At 42.4% G+C, this 20,546-nt stretch overlaps 1 protein-coding gene across 1 annotated transcript in view; it reads right to left on the bottom strand.

Moving 5' to 3' along the window:
• The window catches only part of CNGB3 (cyclic nucleotide gated channel subunit beta 3), a 121,293-nt gene that overhangs the window by 58,330 nt on the left and 42,417 nt on the right, over positions 1-20,546 (bottom strand). Inside the window, exon 5 of the mRNA XM_077808675.1 lies at positions 1,452-1,594. Within this exon, the coding sequence (XP_077664801.1) occupies positions 1,452-1,594 (143 nt within the window). The remainder of the gene's footprint in view (positions 1-1,451; positions 1,595-20,546) is intronic.

The following is a 20,546-nucleotide window of genomic DNA, read 5'->3' as shown; positions in this document are numbered from 1 at the left end:
CCACATCCGCCCCGCAGGACCCTCCTACCCATCCCTGAGCTCCTGGCCCTGGAAGCTCGCCCCCAGCCACTCCCCTGCTGTTCCCCCTCCCCCGCAGCCTCAGCTCACTGCACCGCTGGTGCAATGCTCTGGGCGGCAGGGTGAGCTCCTGGGGCGGGCAGCTGCAGAGCCCGGCCTGAGCCGGTGCTCTGTGCTGGGCAGTGCGGCTATAGCGCCGCCAGCCACCGGTGCTCCAGGCAGCGCGCTAAGGGGGCAGGGAGCAGGGGGGGTTGAATAGAGGGCAGGGGAGTTCGGAGGGGTGGTCAGGGGTCGGGGGGGTGGATGGGGTTGGGACGTTCAGAGGGCAGAGAACAGGGGGGTTGGATGGGGGCACTTGGGACAGGGAGAAGGGGGGGTTCCGGGAAGACAGTCAGGAATGGGGGGGGGGGTTGGATGGGGCGGCAGGGGGCAGTCAGGGATGCGGGGTCCGGGGGTGGTCAGGGGACAGGGAGCACGGGGTGGTGGATGGGGCAGGAGTCCTGGGGGGCAGCGTCAGGGGACAGGGAACGGGGGTGGGGGTGGGGGTTGGATGGGGCAGGAGTCCCAGGGGACCTGTCAGGGGGCAAGAAGCAGGGGAGGGGTCATATAGGAGGCGGGGGCCAGGCCACGCCTGGTTGTTTGGGGAGGCACAGCTTCCCCTAACCAGCCCTCCATACAATTTCCAAAACCTGATGCAGCCCTCAGGCCAAAAAGTTTGCCCGCCCCTGATCTAGAAAGTAGTTTGAAAATGGTGATCCTGAACAGTCATAGTTGGAGACTTACCTCTATTAAAACTATTTCATGAGGTGTCTCAATGGGTTTAAATAGGCCACATTCTCAGCTGCTATAAGCTAACACAGGGGTTCTTCAAACAAGAGTATATGTACCTTTGGGGGTATGCAGAGGTCTTCAAGGGCGTACATCAACTCATTTAAATATTTGCCTAGTTTTACAACAGGCTACATAAAAACACTAGCAAAGTCAGTATAAACTAAAATTTCATACAATGACTTGTTTATACTGTTCTACATACTATATACTGAAATGCACGTACAATATTTATATTCCAATTGATTTATTTTATAATTACACAGTAAAAATGAGAAAATAAGCCATTTTTCAGTAACTTGCTATGACACATTTGTATTTTTAGGTCTGATTTTGTAAGCAAATCGTTTTTAAGTGAGGTGAAACTTGGGGGGTATGCAAGACAAATCAAACTCCTGAAAGGGGTACAGTAGTCTGGAAAAGTTGAGAGCCACTGCTAACTCAGCTCCACTGATTTCAGCAGAGATATGCTGATTTATCCCAAATGAAGATTTGATCCATGATTCTTGAAATATTGTCTTCCAGCATTTTAAACTCTCAGAATAGGATTTTCATCTTTAAACCACCAAATAAATAGTTATCTTTTGAGAACTAAAGCAACTTACAAGCTGTAGGACTGCCCTCAGGAGAGGACAGTAGTGGGTCAGTCAGTTTTTCTTTATAGACCGATGTCCTTGCCCTCATTTTTTTGACAATCTCTTGCAGCTGGGTTTCAGTATACTCACTTACAACCCGGCCTTGAGATGAGCTAATTAAGACAAAAGAAGAACAGTTAAGAGTACTGGAAAGGAATGAAAGAAAACTATCAGCATCAATGCTATGACATGAGTAGAATTCATATACAAGGGCCAGATGCTGGTTTGTGCTAAGGTTCCTTTGTGCTACTGAAGTTATAATAAATAGGTAGCCAAGAAGTCTCCCAGGGTATGTCTGAACTGTAGTGGAAGCCCAGGGTCAGTGGAACTTGAGTCAGCTAACCCTGAGTTTGAGAAACCAGGGTCTGAGCATCTACACTGATTGCTGACCCAAGATGAAGAATATTTTAACCCAGGCCAAAACCTGGGGCTCCAGCATCCTCACTGGAGTACTGCAGACTTCCTACCATTGTCCCATAATGTGGCTTCTCTGGCCCTTTGTTCATGGGGCAGTGTGGGAAATCTTGACTGTCCACCCCACATGTTACAGGGGTTTGAACAGCCCACCAACACATCCTGCAGAGCTATCCTTTTGATCTGCATGCGCCCAGCCATCAGAGACAGCAACTTGGAGGAGGCACCATTTGAAGAACTTTTCTTACTTGCACTTTCATTCCTGTTTCTGGTAATTGACAGAGCTTCCTTGAGACAGTGGTGGACATTTCAGCAGTGTTTTCTGACCCATTGTAGGCACCTGACAGAGCTAACGATAGGATGGGTGTGAGGACACAGACCTGGTGGACTCCAACTTGCTCAGGCTGCTTGTGACACTCTATGTAGCTGCTGATGCCCACTATGTAGACCGATGCTTCTGGAGCAGGGCCACAAGCAACAGACTGGTGAGGCCACATCATCCTGCAGATGTGGATCCAGAACTTTCACATGAAGAAAGATTCATTGCTGGAGCTTTCTAAGCAGCTTGCCCCAACCCTCCTGGATCACAAAACGTGCATGAGAGCACCCATACTGGTTCTGAAGTGGGTTGCTATAACCGTCTGGAAGCTGGCTATCTCAGACTGCTACAAGTCTGTTGCCACCTGCTTTGGTGTTGGGAAGGTGACTTTGAATAAAGTGGTGACAGGTTTCTGAGGCAATCTGGCATGTGGTTTACCCCAACGTGAAAGGAATAAAAGATGGCTTTGAGAGAATGGGGTTTCCACATTGCACTGGGGCCACTGATAGGACTCATGTGTCCATCGTTTGCCCTCCTCAAGGAGCACATTAAACTGCCAAGGTTACTACTACTCCGTTATTATGCAGCCCCTCATAGGGTATAGCAGCTGATGTATGAACATCATTGTGGGCTGCACTGGTAACAATCATGATGCCAGGTTTTTGACAGTGAGGAATCTACATTCATGGACATTCATACATTGGGCCACTAGTCCCACCAAATGACATTTTCATAAGTGGAGTTGCTGTCCTCACTGTTATTCTGGGAGACCCCACATACCCCATTTTGCCTTGGCTTATGAAATTATATCCTGGTCTCAGAGGCTCTGGCAAAGAAGGTTTAATTACACTTTCAGCAGGTATAGAGTGGTGGTTGAATGTGCATTTGGCAGACTGACAGGCCGGTGGTGATGTCTACAGACCTGTTTGGATTCCAGTGTCATCTACGCTATCTGGATGACTGTGGCTTGCTGTGCTTTTCACAATCACTGTGAAACCAGAGGTGAGCCATTTCCCCCTGAATGGATCTGTGACTGTGATGGACTGCTGAACCAGTACGCCCAGCTTGAGCTGGATGAATCCAGGCAACAGAAGTCAAGGGTGCTCTGTGCTCCATTATGGACTTGCATGTGCCCATGGAAGAGGGAGAACAGTACCTTTTATGAATGTATGTGTGTATGGTGGGTTTCATTGCTTGTGGGGGAGGGTTCTATTGCAATGCATTGTACTTATAAATGATATGGCAGCTTATGGGATGGGGGTAGGGGGACTCACAATATGGGTTGATGTAAATAACTCATTGATGTAGATAGCTGTATTGAGAATTATTTTTTGCATACAGCTTCCCAGTTGTCCCTGATCGTGTGTCACTTTTATTATTTGAAACACACATTAGATGATGTGATATAATGATGGCAATACCATTTTTTAAAATAAAATAAAACCCTTTATTTTTAAATATTTGTTGGAAAGGTACAATATTAACCATTGCCAGACAGGCCAGCTGCCGTTAGCACACTAATGACACCAAAACCTTAAAAAAAAATCCCCCAGAACAAAGTGCATTTACAAGTGCAAAAAGTGAAACCATAAACCAGATAGAAACCCCCGACTGTTATGAATCTCCTGGCCCCCATTCCTCTTGTCCTGCCTTCCACGTTTGCCACCCGCTTGGGGCCAGGGAAGGGCAGTGAAGGTGTCCAGAGGGGAAGGGTGCAGCCTGGAGGACTTCATGGGGGCACATTTGCCCTGTGCAGCCACTGACAGGGCCTGGTTGCATGGGCCACTCCGTCATAGAGTTGTCCAAGCTGTTCCAGGACTGCTGGACAGGGTATTGCACAGGGGATGCTGGCCATTAGAGATAGCATCCACCCAAACAGTTCCTTCTGCTCAGCTCTATCTCCCTCCCTTAACCACTGTTTCTGTTCCAGGAACTGCAATGCAAGTGTCTGCTCCCACTGTGAAGCCAGCCTGAGCCTTTGCTTTTGCCTTTCAGAATGTTTTTCCTCTTGCTGAAAGTCCCTCTGTCTTACGGACTGGACCTGTTTGTTGATCCTGTCCAGAATGTCCATCAGAAATCAACATGGAAACGCTTTCTCTTGGAATGATCTGGGAAGGTTTGGTGTTCCAGGCTTCCACTCCAGTAGAGGTTGATGGGCCTGGAATAGGACAAGACACGATGAATTATTGTCTCAAGTTGCTCAGTGCAGGAGCTCAGAAAAAAAAATCTGGTTTGGAATTTCAAGGACTTAAAATGTTACTTTTTAATACTGAACTACAATATCTTGAGAGAGGGATGCCTCAGACCACAGACTCCCTGGATGCAGCCTGGTTAATAGCAGTGAAAGAGGTGCAGAGAACATTGTAAGTTAAAAAAAAATCATAACTGCTTTTTTTTCTAAAAATTGCAGACCACAGTGGCTTTGGGGGAGATCAGTGGCTGAGACATGCTACATAAACCTTCTCTGACGTTTCAGGCATTCCACATTTTGGAGGACATAATGGATTTTGTGGTGCCTCATTGACAGAGAGGTGTTATTCCAAGCTGCAAGTGGGAAACCAGCTGTGCATGCCCTTGAAGCATTTAAGCGGATGGTGACCAAACAGCACATTTACAAATGGAGTGTGCCTGTCAGCTACTGAGATGGACCTGAAAAATATGCCCTGCCCCAAAATATGGCTACCTATCTGGAGTTTCTGCTAAGGGAAAGTCTGCAGCTGTCAGCACCCAGGATTGGGTCACAATTCATGAAGGAATCAACAATATTAATAGATTCATAGATACTAAGGTCAGAAGGGACCATTATGATCATCTAGTCTGACCTCCTGCACAACGCAGGCCACAGAATCTCACCCACCCACTCCTGCGAAAAACCTCTCACCTATGGCTGGGCTATTGAAGTCCTCAAATTGTGGTTTAAAGACTTCAGGATGTTGCGCTAATATCCACCTGGCTTAGTGCCTCCCCACAGCTTCCGATACAGCCTGTTATGACTGCATGCAAACACACAGAACTCCACTGGCATCCCTCTTCCCTGTCCCTGGTCTCACCCTCACCATTCCCTGGCATATTTTTGGACTGAATTCAAAACCCCAGTCATATTTGGGATGCATGATGTCATCACCCATGGACTGCATGCACTGCATTTAACAGAAATGAACTACGTTTGAAAAAGGGTTACATTTCCACCTTCTCTCGCCAGCCCCACCACAATTCACTGGTTTCATTTGGCTCATTACACAGTTGAGTTGGTATGGAGTGGTGTATGTACAGAGAAGACAAAGTAAGGTTCTTGTTTTTAACAAACTGGATGTTGTACCAAAAAATGTGCACCTTCCCAGAAAAAAAAATTCTTCAAAATGCTTCTTTACTGTTTGTGTTTCACAGTCTCCATTCTGAATTACACATGGTGGGGGTGAAGGGACACCAAAGCACTGGCATGCCATCCAGATACATGCTGCTACCCAGCGTTTGTAATAACTTTTGCATTGGTTCATAGAATGCATTTCTATGCTAAAAAACACAAAAATTGGGCCAGAAACTTACCAAGCTCTGGGGTGCTTCTGTCTCCTCCATCTCCCCTGCAAGGTCAGTGCCAGCTTCTTCATTATTTGCTGGTATGCATGGTCATTCCTGATACTCTTCCTGAAATTAACTGTTTTGCTGGTTAGGCACCAGAGACTAACCAAAATCTGGCTGTGCTCCTATGACCCTTAGGCAGGGAGCTTTGTAAAGGACTACTTCTGGTTGGTGGCCACTGCAAATGCAGAACGTTCTCTGAAAGTGTGTTTACAGCTCAGCAGTCAGAATAAAATTGAAGGGTTAAATGACAAGAAGCTGTGCTAAAACCAGGGGGTTTGATTCTGTTTCCTGGAAGTTGACTGACGATTTATGGGATAAAGAGGACAAAAAACACTGGCCCATGGGATTGTGGAATAGTGAAGACAGATTCCCAGGTTCCAAGTCTGGCATGGCTGCGTGCACACTGCAAAACAATACAGCTTGAACCCTGAGTCCTGGCTGGTCTCAGGCTTGGACCCTCCATTCCTGTAGGGTCTTGCAACCTTGGGTCTGAGCCCAAGTCCAAGAGATTTGTGTGTAGACAGATGTGGGGTTAAGGCTTGAGCCAGGGCTTTCATTGCAGTGTAGACATGTCCCCATTGTTCTTAAAGCCATCATAGCTGACTCTGTGCAAACCCCCAACATCAAGAGTAGGAGAAGAATATTTCAAAGAGTTGGGGTCAGAATATAATGTGATCTGGCTCATGTTGCTTCTATAATATCCCCGAGGATATCAAACTCCTTTGAGGGAGGGGAAGTAACGTGGGAGAAGTGAGGGGTTTAGAAGGAAAAAAAATCATATGTGTCACACATTTTGATAAAATATGTGGTTTTAGCAAAATTAGCTGCCATAATGAATCACAGAACACTGTAATTAAGAGCGGAAAGGGCTGAGTGAGGGAAGGTGTTTTCAAGAAGACCACTGCCCGAACGCCCCTTCTTGTGGGAAGGGGGGCCAAATTCTGATGCACTCCGGAGGGTATTCTCCTCTATTTCTTATTACATTCAGTTTATTTGTGTGACTCCCCTTGCTTTTTGTTCATGGACTACCTTGGAGGGGGAGAGACTTTAAGGTGACCTGGCCAAGTCACAGGAAGAGGCAGGGCACTGCAGAAGCAGAGCAGCCGTCAGCAGGAGACACCCAGTAAGGAGAGAATTGCTACGCCATGCCTGGCCACAAGAAGTCACGAACAGTAAGTCAATCCCTTCACAGAGGCGTATATGTTACTGAGAAACTTTGTTCTTAGAAGACGCAAAACTGATCACACTGCCTAAGGAACCGTAAGGTAAGCATGTGAAAACCCTTGAAAAACAAAACCATTTGATAAAATGGAGAGAGAATGTTAAGAGTATCTGGAGTTTGTATCAATCACCGCTCCAGGTTAAGTCTGCTATGTTTTCTGTTTCCTAGAAACCCTAGAACAAAAATCCAGAGTGAACTGAACATTTATTGTGTATTTTGTAATCTTGCCATAATTTCCTCCATCACGTATCCCTGGATTTGCCTGTCCATCTGCAGTGAAATTAAATGATTTTCTTGTTTTAGCCAGTGTATCATGATGGATCTTCTGACTTCTGCACAAAGGATTTTAAACAGATTTCCTCCTTGTTTTTACATTCTTTTGGTGTGTCTGCAAGTTTATAATAAATGGGCTTTATCTCAAATTGTATGTCAAAGGTCCCTCCAGTCTGCTTATGAGTCATAGGCCAGAATGAGTGTATTTTAGGTCACTCCCAATAAACCTATGTGTGATTTTTCTCACTAGTTCACAATCTTTCCAACAGGAATCTAGGTTTCCTTTGGTGTTTGTGTGGGGTTTCATCATGGGTGTATACCTTAGTGGAACCTTGTCACTCTTTGGCAAAGGTTTTCTCTCCCAGATGGAGATGATGCTATTGTGTATCTGTTTTCTGTTATATATTCCATACTTGTTGAGTGATTGATTTTTTCCCTTCAGTCTCACTTTCCATTTCATTTTTATTGCCTCCTCTTCTCTACTGTCATCTCCTAATAAAATGGCATATGTTAAATTTGCTGTGGTTAGTACATAAGGAAGAGGCTGCTTGTGGAGAGCCATCAATCTGGAGAGCGTGCATGACCTGCATGAGGCTACGCTTTAAAATCAACTTGTAAAATCAAGCTAGTGCAAATTGCAGTGTCTCTCTCTTATTTAGTAATTTCTTGCCACGAATATATGACACTGGGGCTTTTTTAGTTCAGACTGGCTGCCTGTTGGTTTCGGGATGGAGTTTAAAGTGTTGGTCTTGATCTAAAACATTTTAAGTCGTTTGGCTTCTGCCTGTTTGAGAGACTCCATGGGATCTGCGCACTGATGACTGGAGTTTGTGGTTGAGGTGCTTTTCCCTTCCTCCTAACTTACAGACTTTGGAGAGGCTGCTGGGTTTATTTTTGCTTCTACAGTACTCCTATGACAGGTTTCAGAGTAGCAGCCGTGTTAGTCTGTATCCACAAAAAGAACAGGAGTACTTGTGGCACCTTAGAGACTAACAAATTTATCTGAGCATAAGCTTTCATGAGCTACAGCTCACTTCATCGGATGCATCCAGTGGAAAATACAGTAGGACGATTTTTATACACAGAGAACATGAAACAATGAGTGTTACCATGCACACTATAATGAGAGTGATCAGTTAAGGTGAGCTATTACCAGCAGGAGAGAAAAACTCCTATGGTTGCCCTTTTAATATATGGCAAAACTCCCTATTGGCCTAGATAGGCTCTTTAAAAATATGGATTACATAAATATACACAAATAAATAAACAGGAATCGAACTCACACATAACAGCTAGCAGGAACAATAGACCATGTTCGATATCAGAGCCCCATGCTAAGCTCAATCTCCTCTTTGAAAGAACTATATCCAATAATATTAACTTAATTGTCAGACACTACAGTAGTAATATTTTCTGATTTGGATTTGCTACCTCCTCAGCATTTTAGGGCTATTTGGCTAGCGTATTTTAAATGTGGTCTATTGAAAAGCTAATCCCTCATTCTGAGATCACCAGAACGTTAATTTTTATATAACTGTAATTGCAAATTCTATTAATTTTCAAGTTTGATCGTTCCTTGAATTGTTGTTAAGTGTGAAAGCTCTTTGGTATCTTGAGGGGAAAAAATTGTCTCCGTAAGCGATGTTGAATAGACCTGCAAGACTCAACAGGCAGGAGGTTCAGAGCAGAGCAGTTCTGAACCTCCAGCATGTCCTCTGTTGAGCCTCCATGCACCTCAGTGCTAGTCTCTTCACTATGAAAGCAGCCACAGAGGAGCCTCTGCTGGTGCTCTCCTGGCCTGTGTGGAAAGATTGCTTGCTCTCAGGCTGAGTGCTGAGCTCTAGGATTTGCCTCTAAACAGATGCACCTATTCTTTAAGTAGTTATCCCTGACCTTTGTGCAACATTATGTACTCATCTACATGGTTGTATCTACATAGAATGGTTATGCTTGACACTTTGCATTGGTGTAAATGACTACACCAGGAGCAAGAGTGGAAAATCAGGCCCACATTTATGTATTGTATACAGATTTCTTGTTATTTCCTCGTCTATACAATTGTCTGCCTGTGTTTTTTCTTATCTTACCTTTATCTGTCTGGTGAGTCGGATTATAATCACTCTTAAGTGTTTTAATACTTCCTGTCATTATAGAAAATATGTAGACACCTGCTGTATAGTTGGAAAAAAGGTCTAGGGTGAATGAAGTAGAGAAATAATGTCCTGATTGTGTTTATGTATTTAATATCTGTGAAGTAGTCTGCCTCAGACATTTGTTTTTATTAAAATCTCTGACAAAACAGGGATCAGAAAACATATTGCCTATATGTACACTGCGGCCTGAGAAAATCCACACATGCCACTGTCTGTAGTAGATATATTGAACCTTGTTTTGGACAGTGCTTTACAATGTATCTGAAAATAAAATTCTGGATCTTGCCATAGGGGTAAACTATACTTTTGAGAAGGACTGCCATCATATTTTATGTTCAAGTATTCAGTCCATGTCATGTGCAAATCATTTGTAGTCTTTTATATATTATGTTGAGCATCTAGTCTAAATAACCAATTTTCAGAAGGACATGACAACACATAGCTGTAAAACTACTCAAAAAACATTTCCACAGTATGCATCCGATGAAGTGAGCTGTAGCTCACGAAAGCTTATGCTCAGATAAATTGGTTAGTCTCTAAGGTGCCACAAGTACTCCTTTTCTTTTTGAGAATACAGACTAACATGGCTGTTACTCTGAAACCTGTCAAAAAACATTATAACATGGTTGAGGAAGCTTTTTTTGTGACTGAGGAATTTATTTCTCAGTATCAGTGGAATAGCAATAGAGGGGTATATTCATGGGCCCTGTTTGGTTCATTTTGTGCCACAAGAAAGCTGCCAGAACAGGTTAGTTGGGGATTCCCCATATCCATGACTGGGGATCTCGACAGTCGGACATCCCTTTCTTTATCTCTCTTGAGAGTCCAAAGACCTCTTGCTCTCTTGAATGTGCCTGACAGGTGTCAAAAAGTAATTGTTAGTGGGGAGTCACCACTGAATTGGGATGTTTCTAATGTGGATCTGCAGGGCTCAGTACTAGGCTGACACTAGTCAACATTTTCATCAGTGATCTGGAAGTAAATATAAAACCACTGCTGATGACATTTGCAGATGGCACAAAGATTGGCAGAGTGGTAAATAAAAATGAGGACAGAGTGGTCATACAGAGTGATCTGGATCATTTGATAAGCTGAGCCCATTCACACAAAATGTGTTTTAATACAGCCAAAAGCATCTCTCCTATAAATACATTAGGGATTATGAGGTGCTCAGATATTATGGCAATGGAGGCCATATACGTACCTAAGATAGATAGAGATAGAAAACATATTTGTGGCACATTCAAATTGCCCATTTCCTACTCTGCAATGCTAAGAATGGCCCGAAGCTCTAGAGATAAAGCATAAAATGGTTTAGCTTTTATTACCAAAATCTTAATAGCCTGAGACTTTACAAATGCAAAGGCAAAGTTCCTTCAGAATTTCCAACATATATAAACATTTAATTTTCCAGTCTGGGAAACTAATTGGTGACATTTGAGATCCTGTGCCATTACAGAAGAACCTTAACTCAACTATTCTTCTCCTTAGAGCTTTTGAAACATATTTATTGTTCATTTTTCCCCAGTGCCATCATCTCTCCCTCTCCTTTTTGTGGAACAGTATTTGAAATGTAGAAAAGGTGATATCTGGCAATGATAGAAAAGAACAGGGACCTTTTTTGTATAGAACATGCTCTCTGAAGTGATGACAGCATTCTCACATTTTCCCTTGATGAGGGATGATAGAATTTTTATTTACATTGTATTCTGAAACTTGTTTCATGCTCCACCAGACACTTTGAATTTAGATTGATGTTACTTTCATTCTACTATCCACTTTCTTAGTGATATAACTTATGTAAACATGATGATTAATAACATAATTAATAGATCGTTTAGTTGCTGTGATTTTGTACATAATGGACACTATAAAAGCAACTCATGGGCACAATAAGTTTCACAAAGGTACCATGCAAACTGAACCATCCATCACAATTTATGGTTACACTTTATTTCAGAACATTTGTACAAGTAATACAAAGAGATGCTATTGTCAGCATTAATCAAGTGATCTTGAAATAAAGTGCACAGATAATTATCTTCCAGCACTGTTTGTGTTTTCTTCATCAAGTGAGACAGCTAGGGAGCTGACAGATGTGAAGTAAGGCATTGCCTACATGGAGTTATCCAGTGCCATTGAACTAAAAATCAGCTTCTATAATGGTCAAACTCCTAACTAACCATCTGAGTTGCATGAAATTCCTTCTGTTACATTCAAAGATTTGCCACAGCAGTTTCTTTGAGAATCCTCTTAATCATTTAATCACAACAGGCTGTGAATCCTCTTATCTTCTTTAGAAAACTCTCTAAGGGGAAATCAAGCTCAATACTGAGCGCACAGAACTCAGGCTCAGGTACCAGACTAAAATGTGAATAAGATTTTATTTTAATTACTAATTTTGCAGCATGAACCATGTGAGAAAAAGTCAAAAGTACATATAAAGTATCAATTAACTATTTTTTTTTAAAAAAACTTAATTAATATCAATGCAAAGAAGTTTAATTGCATTGAATATTTACTCTGGTCTCATTTTAATAAAGACTTAATCATTTAAAAAACTAATTACCAAAGAACAAGTACACCATTTTATAAGAAGCAGCAAGTTACAGGATTATCTCACTTAACTTATTCATACATCTGGTACTGTTGTGTCATGGGGGCTTTCCTATTTGTGAGTGATTAAGTCTGCTCTATCTGGGGAATCTTCAACTTACCTCAGGAATTATTAAAGAACTTGGCCTGTTACACTGAAACGCTTATACTCATAACCATTTACTTATACACACAGTAATTTATGAGTACAGAATTTCCAGAAATAGTATTCTCACCAGATTATAGTCAGAATGTATGGTTCAGAGCTGTATAGAGTTGACTAGTATAGGAAGACTAATTCTTCTTTTGAAGGTACATGTATCGTTTTCTATTAACGTTCAGTTTGTGAAAGATGTTCTTCACGAGACACCATATCACTGATGACACTACTGCCATGCAGGCTTCACGTTCTTTCTCGATGCTGCCCATGCTATCGATAACAGAGCTGAGGTAGGTGAAATCACAGATAATCTCGAGGGTGTGATCACCCACTCAGGTGCTAGAAGCCAAATTGTCAACCAGAAGAATTTTGTTTTTACCCCAATAAATTTTCAGGATGATTTTTGTTGCTGAGCTTTTGAGGGCTTTAAGTGCTGCAACAAGTTCTTCCATTGAGTTGATAACTAGTGCTATGTCGCTGGCAAAATTGATGTCGGTGAGGTTCTGACCATTAAGGTGTATACCTAAAATGCATATACTTAGTGACAAGCATGTAGTCTATGATGGAACTGAAGAGCTCTGGGGTGGCACCACATTCTTGTTGAACACCTGACCTATTTCAGAAGAAGGTATTTTTTTTCCATTTACAAGAACGCGGCTTGAGAATCATCATATAAGAGATGGAACACTCTACAGAGCTTGTCAAGGCGGCCTGCAAGTTTCAAGATCAACCAAAGAGATTCACTGGCAACAGAGTCAAATGCAGCCTTGATATCCATGAATGCAAGGTGAATGGGGTGCTTGAATTCTCATTGTGGTCTTCTCTTGCTCCTTAAGATGTCAGTGGCATGGGCCAACAAGACAGAAGCCAAAACTTTCCCTGGGATAGATAAACAAGTAATGCTGCGAGAGTTACAACAGTCTTGTTTGCTGCCTTTATGTTTCCAAAGTGGTAAAATAATGTCTTTTTGCCAGTTGGACAGAACCAACTCTGTTCTCCAGATGATATTGAACAGTGTCTGCAGCCACAAAAGAATAGCTGGTCCAGTGCTAATAGCTGGTCCAGTACTTTTTAACATTTTCACAGATTCCTGCTGCCTTATTTCTCTTAAGCACCTTTACATCTCTGTAGACGTTGTCAATAGTAAATTTGCCAGGATCATTTGTGCAGAATGTGTCAACTCAGCAGCGGCCTTAATGTCAGGGTCCAAAGAAATTGGGAGTGGTGGGGGTGGTTTAGCATCTGGCTGAAATGTTCACTCCAGCATGCCATGCCCTCTGTTTCTATATTGATTAGCTGACCAGTAATTGAGTAGACCACCCAGAGTGAATGACATCAAGAACACCTTTCATATACCAAACACCCTGATAACTAAAGGGATGAAGCTGAGGATATATAATGTTTTGGTGGTCAGTGTTCTGACCTATGGGACTGACACATGACCCCTCACTGTCAAGATAGAAAAAAAAAGTTGGACATCATTCAGATAAAGCATCTCCGAATGATCAAAAATGTCAAATGGTACGTATTTAAGTTGAAGGCAGAGATCTGCCTTCTGACTAAACAGGTCTCACTCTCTTAAATGGTTGCCCAGTGCTCTCTAAGGTGGTATAGTTCTCTGCTCCTAATGCCTACCAACTTCCCTGCGAGAATCATCTTTGACTTTGACCAACTGAAAGCAGGATGGAAAAGACCCCTCAGAAGACCTAAAACATGATGGTTGGAGACTGTCAACAGACACTTGTCCCTCACATGCATTCTATCCCATAACATGTCAGATTTGGTTAAGGGCACAACATCTTGGAGCAACATAATGTGTTTGGTGGCCTCTACGCTGTACAACCAACAGCATGAGAACTAACCATTTTCTGTTAATGTCAATTGAATGACGAATTGAAACAGAAATTTCCCATACTGAGGTTTTAAAAACTGAAACATTTAACATAATAAAATTTCCCAAGTAAATGAATACGTTCTCAATGAAAGACACTGCCATTTTTAATCTGATTTGGATGTGGATGGTACCATTGGAAAGCCAATAACCCGTACATGTACAACAATATTGAGGGGATTTTTTTAACAGGATGAAATAAAAACTATCACAGATTTGTTTAGGGTTACTTGCCTCTGATCTCAGAATCTTGCCACTACCACACTGGGTAGAGCAGAGGATATGGAGAGTGGGATGTCACCTTTGACGTTAAAATCCCATTGGGAAGGAGAGAGGAAAAGAGAGACAGGAAGTTCTGGCTACTTTTTTTTCATGCCAAACTCTCATTGGGGAGGCAAGAAGGGGTAGAAAAGGAAAAGTCCAGAAAAGAGAGAGATGATTGACTGATTCACCTCTGATGTTACAATTCTACTAGGGAAGATGTTAGACAATTCTGCCACCCAAAAATGAGCCGTCCTACAGCAATGACAAGGGGGAGAAAGTATGTGGGAGAGGAGAAGCTTCCTTGAGCTCATGATCCCACTACTCAACATAAACTTTCATAGACTGGGGTGGAGGAGCAGAGAACAAAAGATGAGAAAGACCAGAAAAGTAGTGGGGGAATAGAAGTAAGGTACTCTGCAGAATGTATTACTGGTTTGACACTTAGGAATGTTGGTAAGAGATTTGCCCTGGCCCCAGTCACCTGACCTGAGTCACAGCTCCAAAGGTCAAAACTCCTGTCAGATAAGAGAGGTCACTTTTCACTGAGTCCAGGGGTTCCAGAAAGTGAGAACAACATTCATTATGCCTATCATGGAAGGAGTTACCAGACAGAACCGTGAGTATGAATATAAAAACATTTAAACCCAAATATATATTTAACATTATACAAACACAAAACTATGTTAAATGCAAGTTAAGATTGCAAAGTCAAGCCTCCAATGCAAGGAGATGCCAGAATTAACATTGACTGTGCAGCCATGACTCAACTCCATTTTACGTATACATAATATCATTTTTTCCATGGAACCCCTGGGTCATTCAGTGCACAGGATGGATGGACATCACTGAATGAGAAGCTATTCAGTATTTTTTTTCTCCTTGTTGTTCAGTATGTTGGCCCATGCCTTATTTACTGCACAGCATTCAAACCCATTTCTGAAGACAGAATTATTAATTTTCTCATGGCCTTTCCTGTGTGTTGGATTTCCCCCCGAGATCTCTTCCACTTGATTCTCCAAGAACTCAGTTTGACTCCAGTGTTGTCACATAGGTTTCTTTATTTGGCAAACAGCAAAGCAATGTCGAGTTAATCAGATTCAAGCAAAGGGGGGCGGTTAAAGCTCCCCCATATTTACACCGTACACACTACTGTAATAATCTTTGTACAAAATATGAAAACTAATAACTTGCTGGTCAATGATATCATGGTGAAATGTATGTAGCAACATTATATATAAACTTATGAAACCCCACTATATGGTATTATTAGCACATGTTCAAAACCACACAGTCCTGCCTAGGCAAAAGTTGTTAAACAGGCCTGTCCTAAACAGAGGAATGTGTGTTTACATTAATTTACATATAAGTTGTAAACAGGACCCTCAAGGCAGCAGTGGGAGGGCATGGCAAGAGACACAGCAAATTTGCATTTCAGCAAACAGATGAGGAGAAAGAGCATGGAGACTCCTTCACCACCAGAATCCATCACCTTCTTTACTGCTAGAATAAACTTTATTTTGAAGAGTAAACCTCAGAAGAATCCACTTCAAAGGTTCAGTGGGACTATAATAGAGAGGGGCAGAGAACCCCAAGTTATCTCTTTCCTCTAAGAAGGCAAAGGCAGCAGCACCTTTGGGCCTCTGGGAGAGATCCTGGCCAAGGAAAGAGTCAGTCACCATCTTGCTGGAAGACTGGGGGTGAGAAAGCCCATTTTAATCAAACCCTTGAAACAAACCTTGCTAGGTTAAGTTTTAGACTTTTAAATGCATGTTTTCACTTTTGTTTGCTGGCAACCATTTCTTCTGTTACTAATAAATGTGTTTTATTTTTAATCTACACCAATCCAGTGTTGTGCTTAAACTGAACTGTTTAGTAACTCCAGTTAAAGTGGCAAACTGTTGAATATTGAGTCTTTACAGGAACAATGGATTTTAATATTTGATCTGTCCAGGAGAGGGCTACACAGTGCAGAACATGTGATTTTGGGAAAATTCAGGATTGGGAGTGTGTTGGGGTCACCTGGCAAGTAGTAACCGAGGCTGGTGGAAGCCAGAGAGTAACTGGTGTGTTGGTGACAGGCTGCTAGGGTCAAAGCTAGCTGCTAGATCAGGGCTGCAGCTATACACCAATGCTCAGGGTTTGACCTGCATGCTGGTTGGCTGTTTCTGAGCAGCCCAGGTTGGGAGCTACAACACAGCAAACATTGTGAGGTGCCCAAAGTTGCAGGGCAGGAAGTGACAAAGTCCCTCACTGCTCTGGATTGCACCCCAGAATGTGACAGTATCACAAAGTTACACAGCAAACCTCTTCCTTTATATACATTTACACATTATATTGCATTTACTATACATTACATTATATGTTTTGGGGTTGGCTTGCTCACTTTTTAGGAACCAATCCCTGTACAGCATGCTCTGCCCATACACTGTTCATGCACAACTTACTCTTTTCCTCATCTTACATTCCAGGCATACATTATTCATTGTTATCTTATCTATTGTAAATGGTTCCTTGGGTGTCCCCCCCATCTTAGCTCGTACAGACATTCTATTTCCAGCCTGCTGTTCCATTTACCTCTCTAATCCTATCTCCCAAGAAAAGAGATCTCACCCATGTCCAGTTACTCCGGTCAAGGCAGGTCTACAGTCTGTTGCTTTTTTATATTAGCATTCGTTTTATTTGCATTATATTTTTGGATTTTTTATGCTTTTTTAAAGTTTACTACCCAGCAACACATTCCCAAGACCACACTAGTTGTCATTATTTGAACCACTAGTGTGCACACTCTGGCACTCATCACAGTAGCATGTAGGCACTTCACAGATATTAATTGATATTCACAACATCCCTATCAGATGAGGTGGTATTATAATTAGCATTTTAAAGATTGGCAACTGAGGCACAGAAACACTAATATCAAAAATGTTGGCCCAATTTGTGATGCCTATGACCTGATTTTTCATACAGTTCAGCATTCTATAACACTTCATATGTTCAGAAAACAGCTCTGATTGACATCAGTTGCAGGGGAGGCACCATGGAAGCAACCAATCAGAGCCCAGCAGGCTCAACTAAAAGAAGCTGCATGGGTTTAGCAGTTCAGTTCCTGGCTGGGACCAGAGGGGTAAGGAAGGGAGGGCTGACCAACCAACCAACCAACCAACCAACCAACCAACAGGCTGGCTGGCTGGCTGGCTGGCTGGCCAGCCCGCCCCTCTGGCCAGGGGAGCTGAAGAGATAACCAGAGTTTGGTTCTGGCTGTACTTGCTTAAGCTGGGAGAGAGAGACATTGAGATAAAGGGGCCAGGTGGGAAGAGGGTTGGAACCTGGAATAGGGGGCAGGTCTGGGTTTCCCTTCCCCCTGCCCCAAGCCACCAGCAAAGTGGTGTAAACCCTGAGAAAGGGGACAAGGCTGGTTTGGAAGCTCAAGTGAAGGGCTGAATTTAAAGGGCCCAGAGCTTGGGGCTGAAGATCCTGGTCAGGGCAGATAAAGTTTTGTTGGACTCTTTTCTACCCCAGAAGGGGTTCATTTTGATAGTGTGACCCAGATGGAGGGCCAAGCCACTGAAGACCCACCAAGTGAGGTTGACAAACTACAGGGGGATTCCAGGAGCAGGAAAAGGAGTGCAGTACCAGACACAGCAGCATGAAGCTCTCAAGAGATGAGTGCACCCTGTTATGCCAACTGTGAGAAGTCTGATGTAAGTGACTTTCTCAGCATCACACAGTAACTCTGTGGCAGAGGCAGAGAGATTCCAGGGCAGCATTCAACTGCCTAAACTCCTGCCATGTTCACTAAGCACATTCCAAGTTCCACAACGAATGATGCGGGAGTGCTAAAGACAACAGCCTCATTCATTACAGAGCCTTGATTCATCCCTAGAACAGGTGCAGGCTTGGCACTGAATGAGGCAGTTCTCCCTGACCTCCTTGTCTCTCTGTCCCAGTGTCTCCCCATATCCCCAGCTCCTCCTCCCTAACCCCTCATCTCAGTTCCCTCCCCCAGTCTCCTCAGCCCAGCCTGTCCCATTTCTCTTCCTCCCATCCTGGTTCTTCATCCGTCTCCCTCTTCACATTCCAGTTGGATAGCTTCTTCCTTCTCCTCCTCACTGCCTGAGTGCCAGCATGGGGAGCACTGGAGAGTCAGTTTGCCTCCTCTCAGTTCCTGTGTTTGGTCCCATAGCATCGTGGCTGACAGGAAGGAACAATTGGAGGGAAAGTCCTGCTCAGGCCCTGTAGCCCAGGGCTAGTACATGCTTGGCACAGATGGAATCTTCAGAGTTTAGCTGCCAAACACTAGCAACTTTCTCTATTTAAGCATATGTGAACTGAGATTTTTCAGAGGCTCATAACTTGGCCAGATTTGGGCAAGTTTTCATAAGGGTAGCCATAGGCACTCACATACCTCTGACGCAAAGGCCACCCCTGTCAAATTCCAAGTCCCTGCTAAAAAGTATAGCAGAATTAGATCTTCTCAACAAAATAATTAAAAAAAAATCTTAAAACCAATGTGGGCAAAACAATGGGTTTTTTTGTGTGTATACTTTGTTCTGAGAAATGGCTCAAATATTTTGCTGAAATTTTCCAAAATAATTCAGCCTGAGGTAGACAGCTGGCATAGAAACTTTCAGCCCAAATGGCTAAAGTTTGAAGCTATAAGCATCTGAAAAGTGTCTTATAATGAAAAGTGTCAGGTAACCTTAACTATAGGTGTGCTATATGCATTGCTTATAAAGGAATCTCAGTTTGCATTTAACTAATTTAAAATAAGCAATAACATAAGAAATGTTTCTTGAGATTTAGCAAGAGTGTTGCATTGCATGAACTGAGTGACTTACATATTTTTAACATAATATCACTAACAAGATTAAATCTTTTTGTTGGTGGGTTCTTTTAAAAAAATAACCTGACAGATTAATAGAAGAATTTAATACTTTGGGCAAAGTTCATAATTCTTGTTTCACATAATGGCATCTTTCTTAGTTTTACTGTCCTTTATGTTGATATCTTGCAAAATGTTTATATCAGTGAAAGACTTTATTCAGAATATTTATAATTAAAGAAGTAAATTAGCACTATAGTATGAGGAACTATAGGACTCCATCTCTCTTACAGAGTCTAAAATAGGAATTATTAACCACTTATTTACCTAGATTATATTTATGACTAAAGCTTACTATATAAAACAATACCAAGAAATGAAAAAAGAATACAACCTTTCACAGACTGTACAATTAAATGTTTGTGCTTTTACTGCATTTAGTGTCTTCACTGAAAATCTTTGTGTGTTACTCTTTCAATTGTAAGTTTGCTATCATCTTGTCCTGCAGGGTGAAATCCATTAAATAACATAGACTACTATTTCCTGCAATACAGATGGAATTTTCGTGCTCTAGGTGTGTATATCTCAGTTCTGACCCTTGCTAGTTTAATCTATTTTGGAACAGACGGTGTATCAGTATTTTTCTATTTAATTTACAACTACACAGTTTATCCACTGCAATAAATCAACTTTAGCAACTGAAAGTGACAGTCTCTGAAAGGTCTATGCAGAGAGAAAATAAGTGCTAAGAAAGATGTTCATAATTTTTCCTTCCTTCTACATAAATGAAAAATATTTGAACAGGAGCTGAAAACATATGAGAGGGCTTTCCTTTGTTTATGGTTGGATTACATCTCCCATGATGCATCACTGTCTCTCACTGGCTGAACTGCTGGAGTGGGACCATTTCAACATGGTGTGGGCTTTCCATCCTGCTCTGGAGCATTGCTACTTGGTAAGCCCTGCATTGGGATATGTTAGGATTGCTGGAGGCAAGGGTTCCATTTTGGCTTCTCAGCATATACCGTGAGGTAAATAGTACCTTTAGTAGTGCTGGGTGAGTTTAAAGGTTCCTTATACTACATCATCACTATAGTGCAGATATCACACAAGTGCCTCCCAAGGTTAACAATAAACATGGTGACTAATATTGGTCAAGCCAGCTTTTTCTCTCATTCCTTCCCACAGGAGTGAACACTAGGTTTAGATTTTTGATTATTTTTTAAAATACAATCTGCTGCTGCTGCTACTGTGTTAGGAAGGCGGGAAAGCCCCCTTGGTTATGCAACACAGCAAAAGCTCCTTGTTGTTTGTTGGATAAGACAGAGGAGAAGGAGGAAAGGTTTTGTGGAGGAGGCACGCTATGTTTC

The sequence above is a fragment of the Eretmochelys imbricata genome, chromosome 2 (genome assembly GCF_965152235.1).
Source record: "Eretmochelys imbricata isolate rEreImb1 chromosome 2, rEreImb1.hap1, whole genome shotgun sequence".
Lineage (NCBI taxonomy): Eukaryota > Metazoa > Chordata > Testudines > Cheloniidae > Eretmochelys > Eretmochelys imbricata.
Note: the sequence above shows the minus strand (reverse complement) of the source record. Positions and strands in the feature narration are given on the sequence as shown.